Here is a 14,193-nt window from a genome sequence, read left to right as displayed (position 1 = left end):
CGTGGCCCGCCTCCCCCTCTGCCCCCCTCCGGCCCCTCCCCACGCGTGCGCGCACACTCGCACCCTCCCGGGCTGCTCAGTTGGAAATCACTACGGTAAGTACAAAGGGCTACAAAAAATTAGAAAATAGGGGGTGGTCTCTTCAGCTGAGCCATAAGCAATGCAAAATACAATCATATAAACCCACAAATAAATACTATCTTTCTACAAGATTTTATGGTCACGGCTAGAGTGTATGTTTGCTACAGTTCATAATTTCTTCTCCCCTTGAGAGATTTATACCACTTGCAGAACCGAGGAAAGCCTGTAGAGGTTCTTTTTTCCTGTGCATGGGTTCACTGTTACGAAACCCAGAGCTGTCAAGACCTGGCGATAGCAGCGTGTGCACAACCTCAGCTCGCCTTCAGCAGCCGCAGGATCAGCAATTACTGAAATCACTGCTTACACCACAACAGGCCAGGACGAGGGCACCCTCAGCATGCCAGACATTTAAAGGATTTTAACTACACTGTGCATACAGTCACACCTTTGAAAATGGTTTGAAAACATTGTACATTAATTAAAACATTAATTAACAGAAAATCGGAGCCGATGAAACACTAAAACAAATTTTAGTGTCTTCTATTCATGTACTGTATTCTCTAAAGGCACAAGAAAAGGAAAGTCCAATTTACAATGCTACTATGTTTCAGCAGCATGCTGTCTTTGCCAAGGATAATACTAGAAATCTGTTTTGGGAAACCTCAAGCCCCCAGCCTACCCCCCAAAAAACCTGTAACTATCATTTCATGCACACAAGTAAGAATCAACTGCCTCCAAACAAACTATAATATGCTCAACACTCGACAATTTCTTTAAGCTCACGCTAAAATTGTCACTCGGCTTCGGACCTGGTAGATGGAAATCATCACAACAATTTCTTTAAGCTCCCCAAGAATTTCAGTCCCAACATTAATTCTATCATGCTTATTGAAGTACGTGGGGAGAAGGAGGGAAACAAAGGAAAAAGGCACAGCAGAAACTCTGAAATCATCACAGCAAAACTTGCAGTTTGAGTCAGGAAAAGATCAGATCAGAGAAATTTGTCAAAAAAAAATCTTTTAGAGAGAGAAATTACGACATACTTACCTTACAGTGCAGTTCCTTTCATCCAGTTTGTTAACATTAGAGAAAATACACTCCCCATCTTCCTTTAAATCTTCTGCTTGCCTCCTTACTTCAACTGATACTTCCTAAAAGAGGTTTATAGTACAAGTAAGAGACCAAGTCATCATGTTTCAGACTCCCAAAAAATCTATGATTATGGAACCTCTTATTTGTGGGTTTGCTCTGTTTGAATATACATGAAGTCAACAGCATAGCATGTTTTAAGCTTGTTTGGTTTTAAGCAGTACAGTATGCTCTGTGACCTCTTGCGTAGCACTCCCGACCTGGCTGTGCTCACATTGCTGCTCTGCTTTGCTGATCTACAGAAGAGCTTAACATTTATATAAACGTTTGCAACTTCCATTTCGCAAAAACAAACAAAAAAAAGAGGCACAGAAGTTGCAGAAGAGTTGCTCACATTTTAGGAGATGCAAGTATGCACCAGGTTGTGAATCCCCATGCGTGTACTTTAGTTTCTCAGTAAAACACCAACAGTGCTGTTGCAGAATGTTATTATCTCACTATCTTCAAACAACCCCACCCAAAGCATAGCTTTGCATTACAAACACCAAACCTACAGGAAATTTAATTGCACATTAGCACTGGAATAATCTGAATCATATATGCAAAACAACATCTTTATTTACTCTAGTCTGTTGTAAGCATCTTCAATGCACTTACCACCATATTTTCCAGGTGCCTAAACAGGTGTCTGCTTTTTGCCCCAGGAGGCTTATACTGAACTTAAAGGCACTGACTAATAAACCAGAAATGCATACAGGGAATAGATTATGTGATTTTTTTTCTGCTGGATAGGCAATTTTTAAATAATTTAGTGAATTTAATTTTCAAAATAACTTCCAGGTGAGTATTTTCAGTGCTTGGAATCTCTACCTAAATTATCCACACAGTTAAGTCCAAGCATACAGTTCAAAAATAACTTTTGCCAAATGAGAAGACACAACTTATGGACAGACAGTCCACAACTTTTAGAGATCAACCTTTTTGTTTCTTTTTTAGCTATTCTCATTCTACTCCATGTCTACACACACAGAGGTGACCTGTGTATGTATGTATGCAATATTTTCACCAAGAGGGGAAAAAATAAAGAAAAAGTAATATACAACTGCATTGCTTCAATTCTGTTCTTGCAGAAGGTGAAGTTCAACACAGGCTGAACACACTATGACTCCTTATACATACCAGGCAATCTTGTAGCAGCTTGAACAACATCTTTTAACAGAGAACTAAAGAGACTTGGTTTCTCTGTTTACTTCCAGTGCCACCTGCCAACCACTGCCCGGGCCTGCTCAGTTAAAAATTAACTTAGTATTTACTTGCAAGTTGAATGGACATTTGGCATCTCTCTAAGGAATAAATGTATACATCTTAAATTAAGCAAACTGACACAAAACATTATGCAGTTTCACTGTTGCTGTAGTTTTAACATTAACAGGCATATTTGTAATCTCTAAATTTTATTAGGCAGAAGTTTTGTCCTATGTAGCTTTTGCATGAAGCAACTTTAGAAGAAAAGAGGAAATCCATGGAAACTATTAGACCATTAAAAAATTAGAAAAAAGTATGTATTATTTACACTTGGAACACTTTTCTTCACAGTCTCAGAGAATTCAAAACCTTAAAACAGGGAATACAGCCACATCAATGAAAAAATAACTCCGGGTGAAGATTGCTTTGAATTTCCTAGATTTCTACTGTAATAAAGAGGATATTAGCAAATCAATCATGTTTTTTTCCATCTGACTGCAACATACAAGAAAATACTTTGATCCAATTGCTCTTGTGCAGTACAAACTTTGATCTTCCTCATTTTACTTAAGAAAGCTACCTGTAACATGTACTGCTTTACTGGCAAAAGGCAAATACCGTATTACATAGTGTTCCTAAATTGGAAATCTTCATAAAAATACTCTTTTCCCCTCCACTCCTCTACTGTCCCCCACCACCTCGGGCAATTTAAAGGATAATGCAAAAGACACTTGTACCTGTTTGTAGAAATCAGTGGAAGGGGATGATCTAGACCTCTCATGAATGTATTGGGATTTCCCATGCTGTTCATGGCCTGTATCAAGGATATTATCAGCTGAATGGTACCTTCCTGAGCTCCTCGGCTCTATTGGCTTCCGCTGCTCCTTCCACGATGCCTCATACTCTGCAAAGGTTCCCAGGCGCTGTGGCTGTGCAGATTTCACAGTCCTCTCAGCAGCCCTATTGCTGCTGCTATGGTGGACACTATCTTTTGAAGCACGAGCAGTTTCAAGTCCAGCAGAGGCTACCCGACCTCTTCTCTCATACCACAGCTCCTCTCCCTCTTGCACTTTCCTATTTGGCCTCTCAGGCTGTCCCTCTGCTAGACCATGGGGACCTGGTTTCTGTGATGATTTTCTGGATGCAGGCTTACTTGTTTCTTCAAAAAATTTCCACCTGTCTGCAAATGAGCCCAGGGCTTCTTCTGATATATTTGCACAGCAATGAGCATGGCATTCATTCTCTGACATGCCCACCTCATTCATCTTCTCTGGTTCTGAGTAGGACTTCAGTTTTTGCTCTGTTGTGAACCTCTTCCTGGCTCCAATTCGAGGAACGTGATGAGTGCCACTCCCTGTAGGGTTTGGTTTGGCTTGTGTAGCCTCAAGGAATACAGAGACATCTTCAGAAACCAAAGCCAGTAACGAGGAGTTGTAACTACCAGTTTTCCGCTCAGGTGACCTGGGGAGATATTCAGCGGGGCTGGGCTCCAAGTCCCGACGTTTGAAGGACGTCGCGCTCAGAACCCTGGCTTGTGCTTCCTTGAGGTGATCTTTGTAGGTGCTGGTAAAGTTTGTGTCTGGGGAGGTGGTGACATCCTCTGTTGAATCTAGTTTCCAGGTCTCACTGCACTCCTCTGTTCCAGATGACCCTACTAGTGTAGCAGTACTTCTACTTTTCTGCAGCTTTGCTCTTCTCATTTGGATCTCATTTCTGAGGGTTGTTGCAAAACGATCGCTCCTTCGTGCCTGTTTAGACAGGTGAGTGTCAAATGAGGTCTGCCGTTCTGTTACTGCTTCTGGGTTGTTGTCAGACTGTTTTTTCCCTTCCTGAGCTAAAGAGTGCAACATTGGCGTCTTCTGAGGAGAAATCTTGCTACTCTCATCTTTACCCCACCTAAAATCTTTCTGAGCAGGTCTGTTTTCAGTGGTAAGGACACAGCCCTTTACATACTCCTGCTGACTGTGCCTAGTTTCACCTTCCTCAGAGCTGTTCTCAGAGCTTTTCTTTTGTCCAGACTTTTCAGTATGATTAGGTTTTTTAGATTCTTCTACTACAGCACACCTAGCATCTCCTTCTCTGTCTACTGAGTAATGACTACTGTTCTCACACTTTGTCAGTGAAGATTCAATAGATTGTTGAGGTAGATAGTATTTTGGGTTTTGGGCCATTGTAATAACTGCAGAATTTTCATGAGGTCCAAGGGACACATCAGTTCCCACTGCAGGTTTCCAGCTGTCATCCTTGAATTGTAGTGGCTTTGAGTTTCCCTGAGCAGGCTGTTTTGCTGTCACACAATAATATCGACTTTGTCCAGTATTGTCCACCTTTTGTTCAGCAGCACTGTTCAAAGAAGAAGTGTTGAGCAGACTGGCTTGGTTTGGACTGTAGCCATGAAAATGATCTGTAGATAACTCCTGAATGCCAGTGTAGGACAGATAATGTTGCTGATCTTTAGGTGCAGCACAGATTCTTGCACTGTGATAAAAGGTGCTTTCATCACTGTACTGGTGCTGGTGGTGGTAAGTGTAAGCAGGCTGTGCAAACCTAACATCAGTGCTGGACAAGGATGGCTGCAGTTTGTTCACAGCTCCTGCATTACTACTGTACCTTTCACCAGCTGAAGAAAAAGTGTGTTCTGAACTCAGATTGGATTTATAGTATGAGCTGCTGATCCTCCTGTCACATGGTCTGGAGAGCCGCCGCTGCTGCTCTGCAGTTTCCAAACTCCAGTCATTCCTGGGCTGAGATCGGTTCAAGGCTGTAAAGTGCTGCGTGCTGGCACCCTCTGAGAACACAGGGCCATGGGCTTTCTCATGGCCCTTGGTAGCAGCAAAGCTGTCACTACGAAGAGGTGGAGGTGGGGGGGGAGGAGATGAAGACTTCTTCTTATCAGGAACGTACCAGACAGGTCCGAAACTGGATCTTCCAGAGCTAGTGAGCTTTCCATCTGGGTGTTCCTCTGTTCTTGGACTTTTGTTGTTCTCATACTGGATGGGAGCTGGCAAATACCCAGGTTTGTCCTCTGTTCCAGTGCTGTCATTCAAAAACTGGCCAGACTTGCTTCCATGCTTAGCAGTCTCCCAGTGGCCCACTTTGTAAAGCATGTTCTCTGTCGAAGAAGTGTCTGCATTGGACAGAGTATGGTCAGGGGTGCTAGAACTCGTGGAGAAAGACCCATAGGCTGAATCCCGCTTACTTTGGCTCCCTAGATGATCAATGCTACTATTAGACCTTGCAGAAGAAAGTCTTCCGTACTGGGCTACTGGTGGAGTGTGGTCCCAGCTGTCCATACTTCCCAAAGAGCTGAATTGATCAGAAGTGCGATACAGACTTGACTGATCCCATGAATTTGACAGGTCATGAGAAGACCAACTATTGAAGCAAACAAAGAGAAAGTGTCAGAATAAATACACCACTCAAAAAATGCCACAACATAATTGTAACCACCCATTTTAATAATAGTGGTTAAGATCCACCTGCACAGCAGTTAAAGACAATCTAACAAAATTGAAAGTTTGAACACAAAGTCAGGGCTCCAACTTTATACTCTGCCACTGATTCAAAGCTTGAAACCTTAGTAACTAACTCAGCTTCCCTATGCAAGTTTGCCAGTAAGTAATATGCATTTATCTCCTTGAAGGCTTCCTCTTCCCTCTGCAAATTGTTGATTTTGCTGACTTCGCTTTTAGAAAAATTTAGTCTGAGCTCCATTAGCTCCCTCTTTCCCAGGACAAACACCAACTTATTTTTCAGCTTATTTTCCAGGCACCCCGATTCTTCCAGCTATTAAACTCATGTACTTCCTCTCTTCATCTCTGAAATGAGACTCTAAACTTCTTCAGCCCATGATGTTATTCCCTTGTCATTAAGTTACTCCCATAAAGTTATAGCCACATCTGCCTATTCATTTGATGTTTTAACTTTTACGCAGAGATGCACTAAATACAGTTGTCTCAAATACCACCTGCACATGCACCTTATCAGTCTGGTTTCAAACGACTCTCAGGTTGACACTCTTACAACAACATTCAATTCCACCCAGTTCCACAACATTGGCAGGAAAAGTTCAAGAGGAGTTGCCAAACAAACACAAGCTCTGCATGGCCAAACAAACTTCTGACCTGCCTTCCAGAATCCTTACTGCCACCAGTTTTTCCCTACCCCTCTTTCCTCTATAAAAAGATCTTTGACACTGGTACTTTCTTCAGGTCTTTTGCCAAGAACACTCTCCCAAAATCTTGCTGCTTCTGTTGCTTTCCTACCCCATGAGTTTTGTTTCATTTTCTTTCTTTTCTTTCTCACAGCATCCCCCTCCTGTCAGTCCAAAACACTGATGCTGAGATGACAGCCTTTCCAGTTACTCTCATCACATCTCCCTGTTTGAACTTCGCTGGCAGCTCCTCCTGTTTTTATATGCCAAATTCAAATTCTTGCCCTTGCATGCAAAGCCCCTTGGTAGAAATCCCAGAATTATTCCACTTCCCTGTAGCTATAATTATAAGAAGCATCTATCAAATCCTGTGCTGTAAAGAGACCCGTGAAAGCTAGCAATGAAATTAGATTAGTCCACATAAAAAATACAAAGACTGATATAGATCTTTTCTTCTGTCAAAAATATTGCAAATGTCAATTCAGCAGTTCTTTGGAATTCAGAACTAACAGAATTGCTTTTTCCCCCCTCTACTACTACAGCCTTTTAAACTTCTTTTCTTATACAACATGGTCAAAAGCAATTTATATGAAATAAGAGAAGATATGATTTATGCTTATTTTTTAAAAGCATTTTATTAACAAGATGCACTAGCAATGGCCTCATCTTGTGAGGTTTTATGTTCTTTCATTCATTTATTTTCAGCATTTAAAACATCTTGCTGAATCCTTAAAAAGGTCTTAATTGTCATCTTAGGCTGGTATTCTGTTTCATGTAAAAAGTATCTCGATCATTACTAGGATTTCTTCTGTCAAAGAATAATATAACCTAGATACTACTAAGAATTGTTGATATTCCCACCCCCTTCAGCTCTAAGGAGATCATAGAACCATTAAGGTTGGAAAAGACCTTTAAGATCATAAAATCCAACCAGATACTTGGCATTAATTAAAAAAAAAGATGCCACTTGTGCAGGAAAGCCTCAATTTACAGGTCTCATGTAAATCTGCTGGTATCAAATGTGGAACAGAGATCATCAGCATAAGAGGTCAAAGCCCTGCTAGAAAATGCCAAAGGGAAACCCAACAGAAGGAGTAAACACTTTAAAGGAAGGACAGGAAAGCTTCTAATGGCATGTTACTGCAAAGCATGGCCTCCTGTGGTCCTACACTGCAGGGCAATCCTCTTGTGAACCCTGACATGGAAGAGAGTCCAAAAGCCAGTTCTCTGCCTGAGCCTGGCAGGCATTCCAGGATACCCTTCTCTCAATGGCTTTTTCAGAGCGGATTCATAAAAGCACCTACACTGCTGGTCAAAGTTTGGCAGGTGAAGTCTAGGAACAATCTACAAACACCATCCCTTGGCCACATTGGCCAGTAAGCACCCCTCCCAACCCTGGAGCATGAGCTTCTGCTCCTGGGCCCTTACAGAAATGATGTCATCTCAACAACTGCATGGGATTACAAATCAGATGCACCTGACCCTAACTGCCCCAAAACCTCAGTTTAGGTAACCTTCTCAAAGTACACTTGTCCCACAGCCACACCAGTAAGACCAGAATGAAGTAGAACAGGTTGTTGGGTTCATCTGCACAACCAGGGGCACAGAAAAAAACCCAAAGGCTCATCTGTTACAGTATATCCTACTGCAAGAAAATGCACGGTTTAAACTTTCAGCAACTTAAGACAGTTCACTTACACACCTCCCAGAAAAGTGCACCCAGCCTTAGTTTAGGATGGGCTAGGAAAAAGTCTGCACCACATTGTTAAGGTGAGACTTCTGTCTTTTTCACAGAAGACTCACAGAGAGAAATGAAGGCATCAAAAGCTTTACAAATTCTAGCTCTCTAGCCTTGATGAGAAGCATCTAGACCTAACGTAGTGCTCCCAAGATAGCTTACAGTTTTTGCATTAAAGTCACATGATAAAAAACCCATACGTATAGTGCTGGATGTGGAGGGCTGGGTTCCAGGACCACCCTCTCTCAGGTACAGCCTCTTCTGGTCTGTCTTCCTCTAGCTTCATCCACCTTCTCAAAGGTTCGAATTCATCAGGCTGGCAAAAAGAAAGCCCCACCAAAACCAACCAACCTAAAGCAAATGAAACTGCCCATACCTTAACCTAGCAGTTGATAGTATGGACAGTCTTCACGAGGTTTTGGCCAGCTGTGCCCCATTCCACCAACACAAAAAAGTGCCATCTTCCCCCTCCCCCCACGAACTCTCCATTTTTACAAATGATTTAGTCGATTTTCACACTCACAGAGAGAATGCAGGCAGGCACATTCAGAAGAGATTTTAGGCTTTGAATACCAATCTCAGATGCTTAGCCCAGGGAAGGACACGGAATTCCAGAAATAGCCCAGGGATGGGATGCTTGGGCTAGAAATATCCTCTCCTCGGGCTATTTCCATTATCTCCTTGCATACTGCTGCTTTCAGGTACTGATTGCTGTGCTTTCCTGTCAGCTGAGCTTTTTGTGAAATGTACTTGTCAAGTGGGGAATCTCTGAGGCTGCTCACCTCTTTCTGCAGATCAGCAAGCCCAAAGAACCCCACTCTGCAGCTGAGATCCCCAAAATACTGAAATCCTTGGGCTGCCACTACGGGAATGCTGAATGTCTTGGACAACACACTAGGGCTGACAAATCTCCCAAATACATCACCTTTCAAGTGGGCAGCACAGGCAGCCAAGGGGTTCAGGACTGCAGTGACCTGGGAACTGTAGCAGTACAATGTGCTAAGATCACTAAATCTTTCAGTGGCATCTGAGAAAGAATCTGTAGTTTTTATTAGTATTAGTGTCTGTCAGCAGTTGTGGCTATTTCTGATCCGTGGGGGGAGGGGATTGCTCTATTCCCATTCCCCTCTTCCTTTACACCCACAATTTCCTGACCAAACCTCATTTCAAACTGGCATTGAACCACTTTTTTTTTCTTTTCTAAGTACTGGGACACACCCAGGTCATATCAAAACACACCTTGGGACACATCTTGTAGTATTTTACTTTCACAAGGTACAAGGACAACCACCAGGAAGAGCAGGAAGCATATAATGATTTACAGCTTAGTGTAGAATACTCATTAATAGTAGAAATACTCTTTACCTATAGCATTGCAATGAGGAACTCTTTGGAAGTTTTTAGAAATTTCCAAATTTTGTTTCTATATACAAGGACTTTTACTGTCTTAAAATCTATAAATCTAAATCAACTCATCTGCATGATATTTAAATACAAACTTTAAATCAGAATAGACCAGCAGAAATTGTAACCAAGAGTTTCTAAAACTTCTACTAATAAAGTATTACAAAAAACATTTTAAAAAAACCCTTTCTGCCTAATGTCAACTTTATTCAAAGACAGATAGCAATTTAGTTTAAAAACAGTAAAGAGTTCCCAAATAAAACAATGTAAAAACAACTGCAAAAATTAGATGAAAAATAAAATACTGAAGTATTAATGTACTTTTGTTTTGACTACCAAAAAACATTAACCTCAAGTAGTAATGATGGAGAATGTACAGCACTAAGTATAGAAAACAAAAGTCTACTTCCCAAACCAGAATTGCACACCAGACTCATGTTCTTTAATGCTCAGTGTAACTATGGCCCAATGGAACTGAGAAGGAAAAAGTAACAAAAGACAAAAAAAATAACACCCCTTTCCTCCCCCATCCCCCAAAAAAAACCCCAAGAGCCAAGAAAACCTTTTATGAAAATGATAAAGAATGTCACCTAGGAGCAGGAACAAACAAGAACCTGTAACCAGACACAAACAGGCATTACCTAAAGGTTTAGAGTTTCACAGCTAAAACTGCCTGGATGTCAGCCTTTCTCCATTAGTGTTGAATGAGACCTAACAAATATTAAGGTGCTTTAAACAGCGACTGAAAAATCATTGGTCTTATTACCTCTCTAGACAAGCAAGATCCCAGATGTAGAGAAGGATTACAGAAAGACAGTTTAACTAAACCAGTAATACCTTAAAAGACAACAGTAAAGCATTCTGCACCCTCTCTTTAGAAAAAGCCTTTTTAATTGTCTGAAACAGTATTTTTCAATTTTTTTTTCTCCCCTTCCTATTTCACTTTACAAATGTTAATTTTGATGATTAGTTTGCCTTAGGATTTTACCAGTGGACATTGAAAGGAAATGCGGAGGAAGAAGCATAACCTTGTGATTGCCTTTAAAGCTAGTTTCTTACCTTTCAATCGCATGCACATATCACAAACTGTTTCAGAAATCCACTCATCCATATGTCAAACTTCCCAAACTCCCCCTTCATGCACTGAAAGGACAGGCAACTCTAAAGAGGTATAATACCACGATTCTGCATGGGTTTTTAAAAAACCCCCCCTCAACAACATGACCTCTGTTATTATTGCCTTGCTGTTAGAGCTGAACGTGTGTAACTTAAGCAGAGACTCACCTTGCATGATAGCGCGAGTGCCAGGAGGCGCAGGCATTAGACGAGGGCAGGTGTGACGTGGCTGCCTCGGATTGACTTTCGGTAAATTTGGTTGCGTGCCAGGAGTGCGGCCTGCATGCTAGGTCATTCCTTCTGAAAACAAGAGGCAGAGGGTGCTAGTTTAATGCAAACAGTTCAATAAGGTGAGACACAGCAAAAAATCTACCAGGGCAGCAGTAAAACATTTCACAGATAGGACAGAGGCACAATGACTTTAAATGACAGCAACACTTTCTATATGCATGCCAGTTTTGAAAAGATATCACCATTTCTTTAAAATGCTTGAGATGCAGTGGAATGCCAATATTTTTGTAATGTTTTTTTATGGGGGGTGAGCTGGGTGTTTTTACAAGGAACAGAGACTGATAAATTTTAAAGTACCTGACATGTATCCAGAACTTTAATACTTAAAAGCTAATACTGAGACTTAGGACTCTTTTACAACTTGACAACAGTAGGGCTTTGGTAAGATTTTACTGTAGGTAGGTGCATATGAGAGGAGCTAGGAAGAAAAGAGTTAATGACAGGAACGATTAAAGCCATGTACATTGTTCCACACAAGTTAGTAATAGTGATACAAGCAATCATATTGACTGACTCCAAGCAAGTTCTGCTTCAGCTCTTGAAATGTTTGGCACCCCAGAAATGCAGGGAGGTTTTGTTTGTTTTGGTGTTTTCTAGGTTTGGTTTTTAAAGAATACATCTCATCAGTGAATCATGCAAGTACCCAAATATCTACTTGGAAATCACCTCCAAATGTTCCTGGTCATGTAACTGAAGAGATCTCTTCTAAGAAGTACAACAGTAAATTGTTGTTAGAGCTTTGCACCTTAAAAACTGTTTTGCAAAATTGCTCCGTACTCCTCTACCCCCTTCCTTCTGCTCAGGAATTAGTAACTACAGCTTGTACTGTCTTCCAAGGACTTGCTGATTGTTATACCTCTCAGCACTCATGAAATAAGTGCATTCTTTTTCCCCTGAGGTTAACTAAGCCTTCTGGGTGGAATCCAGCTACTTCTGTTTTAGTGAGCAGATGCCAAGTACAGGCCATTTGTCCAGACCAGTCACCTGGGAATGAAGCAGGACCTTCTTTGAAGGTAATTCATCCTGCCCTTGGACAACCACTGCATTTAGAGACCAAAACTAAAGCCAGTATCTTCAAAACAGGTCGACTCTCAGTACATAGCTTTTCACAGTACATTCAGGAAGATGTGAAGAAATCAGTGATGAATTGCTTTTCCAAACTCTGCATGCAAGATTACAAAAGGAGAATAAAAATTCTAAAGGGAAACTGTAATTCCACTACAGCATCATTACTGCCACTAAAAAAAAGAAGTAATTGTTTCCATAAACAAAAGCCTACTCTTCTCAGCATGACCAAAGAGAAAACGGTTAAGCAGAGCATCTCTAGTTGTTCCTTCTTGGTAGGACATGACATTCTGAGAATGGAGGAGCCCCAGTACTCAAACACAAACAAGTGCAAAAGATTCTGCTCAGCCATTCAATGACAGGCTCCAGAGAGTCCTTGCTAGCTCCAAGTCTGTGTGCAGGTATGGAAAAAATTATCATTCCACTGTTCAGCTGCACAGAATATCAGATGTCTTTTTCCCCCCACTGCTCACCTTTAAACAGTACTGACACCAACTCAGCAAACCACAAATACCTGTTAGGGCAAATTCAACAGACCTCCTAGGCATCAATTTGGCTAAAAAGGTTTATCTTTTATGAGACAATTACTCTTCTATGATGTACCACTAAGGAAACACAAGACTAGGAAATTAGCACAATACAAGCAGCGTTTGGAGCATAAGGAAAAGAAGGTTGGGAAGAGGGCTTCTGGGACAGTTTGGGCTTCACAAATGGTAGGAGGAATCCAATCACTGGGAAGAAACAGAAGGGATGCACATGTAAAGTCAGTACTGTACCTCATAGAACTTCTCAAGATCTTCATAAGATAGTTCCTCGCTACATGAATATCATTTTCAGATGGCATTTTCTGTGCTACAATATCCACCACCACTTTCATCTTCCTGAGCAGCCAAGCAAGGGGAGGAACAGACTGAACTGAGTTGTGGCATAAGGCAAGTCAAGTGGACAAGAATTTACAAGTTCTGGTCAATTTTCTGTATTTGTGGACACACAGTATTTTTGAGAGGGTCTCTTTTTTTGACATAATAGTCTGAACAGCCTAAAAATACTGGTGGGATACCTGGAAGGTGGAATCACGGAGACACCTGCTTTTGTTGCAAAGTTCACAACATAACTAAAAATGAATTCACCATGCATAGTCAACAATACTTTCTGATAGTAATTACAATTACATGGGGAGAATCTGTCCTGCACTTCAAGAAACAATTTTTTCTAAAAAGTGGACTGCAACATAAATATTGATTCCAAAACTTCAGCAAATGGATAGAAGGACTAGAAAGAAAAGATTAAAAGATTCAAAACAGGAATATTTTGCAGGCAACTAAAGAAGCTGGAAGCTGAGCATTTATATTCTAATGTAATACCTCTGTATTACTTCTGAGTGACAGAATGAGATCATCTGAACCTACAACCCAGAAAACCTCCAGCATTAATGGAAGCATTATTAAAAGCATTTCACTGAAAGTGTCTTTCTACCAGTGCTTTTACAGAAGCTGCTGGAAGGAAAATGTTGATAAGCATAGAAGATAGGTTACAAAGGAAAAAGGATAAAAGGCCAGCAGATACAACAACAGAAGCATGTATTTCCCCAGCACCACCTTCTCCAACAGAAATTGTCTCATTCTTATCTACCAAATAGCATCTCTTTTGTAACTCTGCCATACAGGCTTTTGCATTTGGAGTAACCAAGGCTAAAAGGTGACAGGCAGTTCCAGGGGCCTGCATCCAGGTGAAAAGCAATTGCTAGAATTTATTTCATAGAACCGTAAAATACTTAGGGTTGGACGATCACTCAGTTAAGATCACTCAGCTGAAACGCCCCTGCCATGGGCAGGGGCACCTTCCACTAGATCAGGTTGCTCACAGCCTCATCCAGGCTGGCTTTGAACATTCCCAGGGCTGGGGTGTCCACAACTTCCCTGGGTAACCTGTTCCAGTGCCTCCCCACCCTCACGGTAAATAATTTCTTCCTAACATCTAATTTGCCTGTTAATGTTTCGTTCCAGCCCCC

The 14,193-nt window shown here is 41.3% G+C and overlaps 1 protein-coding gene across 4 annotated transcripts in view; it reads right to left on the bottom strand.

Moving 5' to 3' along the window:
• The window catches only part of SHROOM2 (shroom family member 2), an 80,499-nt gene that overhangs the window by 35,168 nt on the left and 31,138 nt on the right, over positions 1–14,193 (bottom strand). For 2 of the 4 annotated variants that reach the window (XM_017737039.1, XM_017737042.1), the window contains 4 exons: positions 12,959–13,063; positions 10,995–11,126; positions 3,153–5,790; positions 1,129–1,232 (listed from right to left, as the gene is read on the bottom strand). In XM_017737039.1, coding sequence (XP_017592528.1) covers positions 1,129–1,232; positions 3,153–5,790; positions 10,995–11,126; positions 12,959–13,063 — 2,979 coding nt within the window. The remainder of the gene's footprint in view (positions 1–1,128; positions 1,233–3,152; positions 5,791–10,994; positions 11,127–12,958; positions 13,064–14,193) is intronic. The other 2 variants (XM_017737040.1, XM_017737041.1) reach the window with 2 other exon arrangements.

The sequence above is a fragment of the Corvus brachyrhynchos genome, unplaced genomic scaffold (assembly GCF_000691975.1).
Source record: "Corvus brachyrhynchos isolate BGI_N302 unplaced genomic scaffold, ASM69197v1 scaffold83, whole genome shotgun sequence".
Lineage (NCBI taxonomy): Eukaryota > Metazoa > Chordata > Aves > Passeriformes > Corvidae > Corvus > Corvus brachyrhynchos.
The sequence above is the reverse complement of the archived record's forward strand: the minus strand, read 5'-3'. Positions and strand labels throughout refer to the sequence as shown.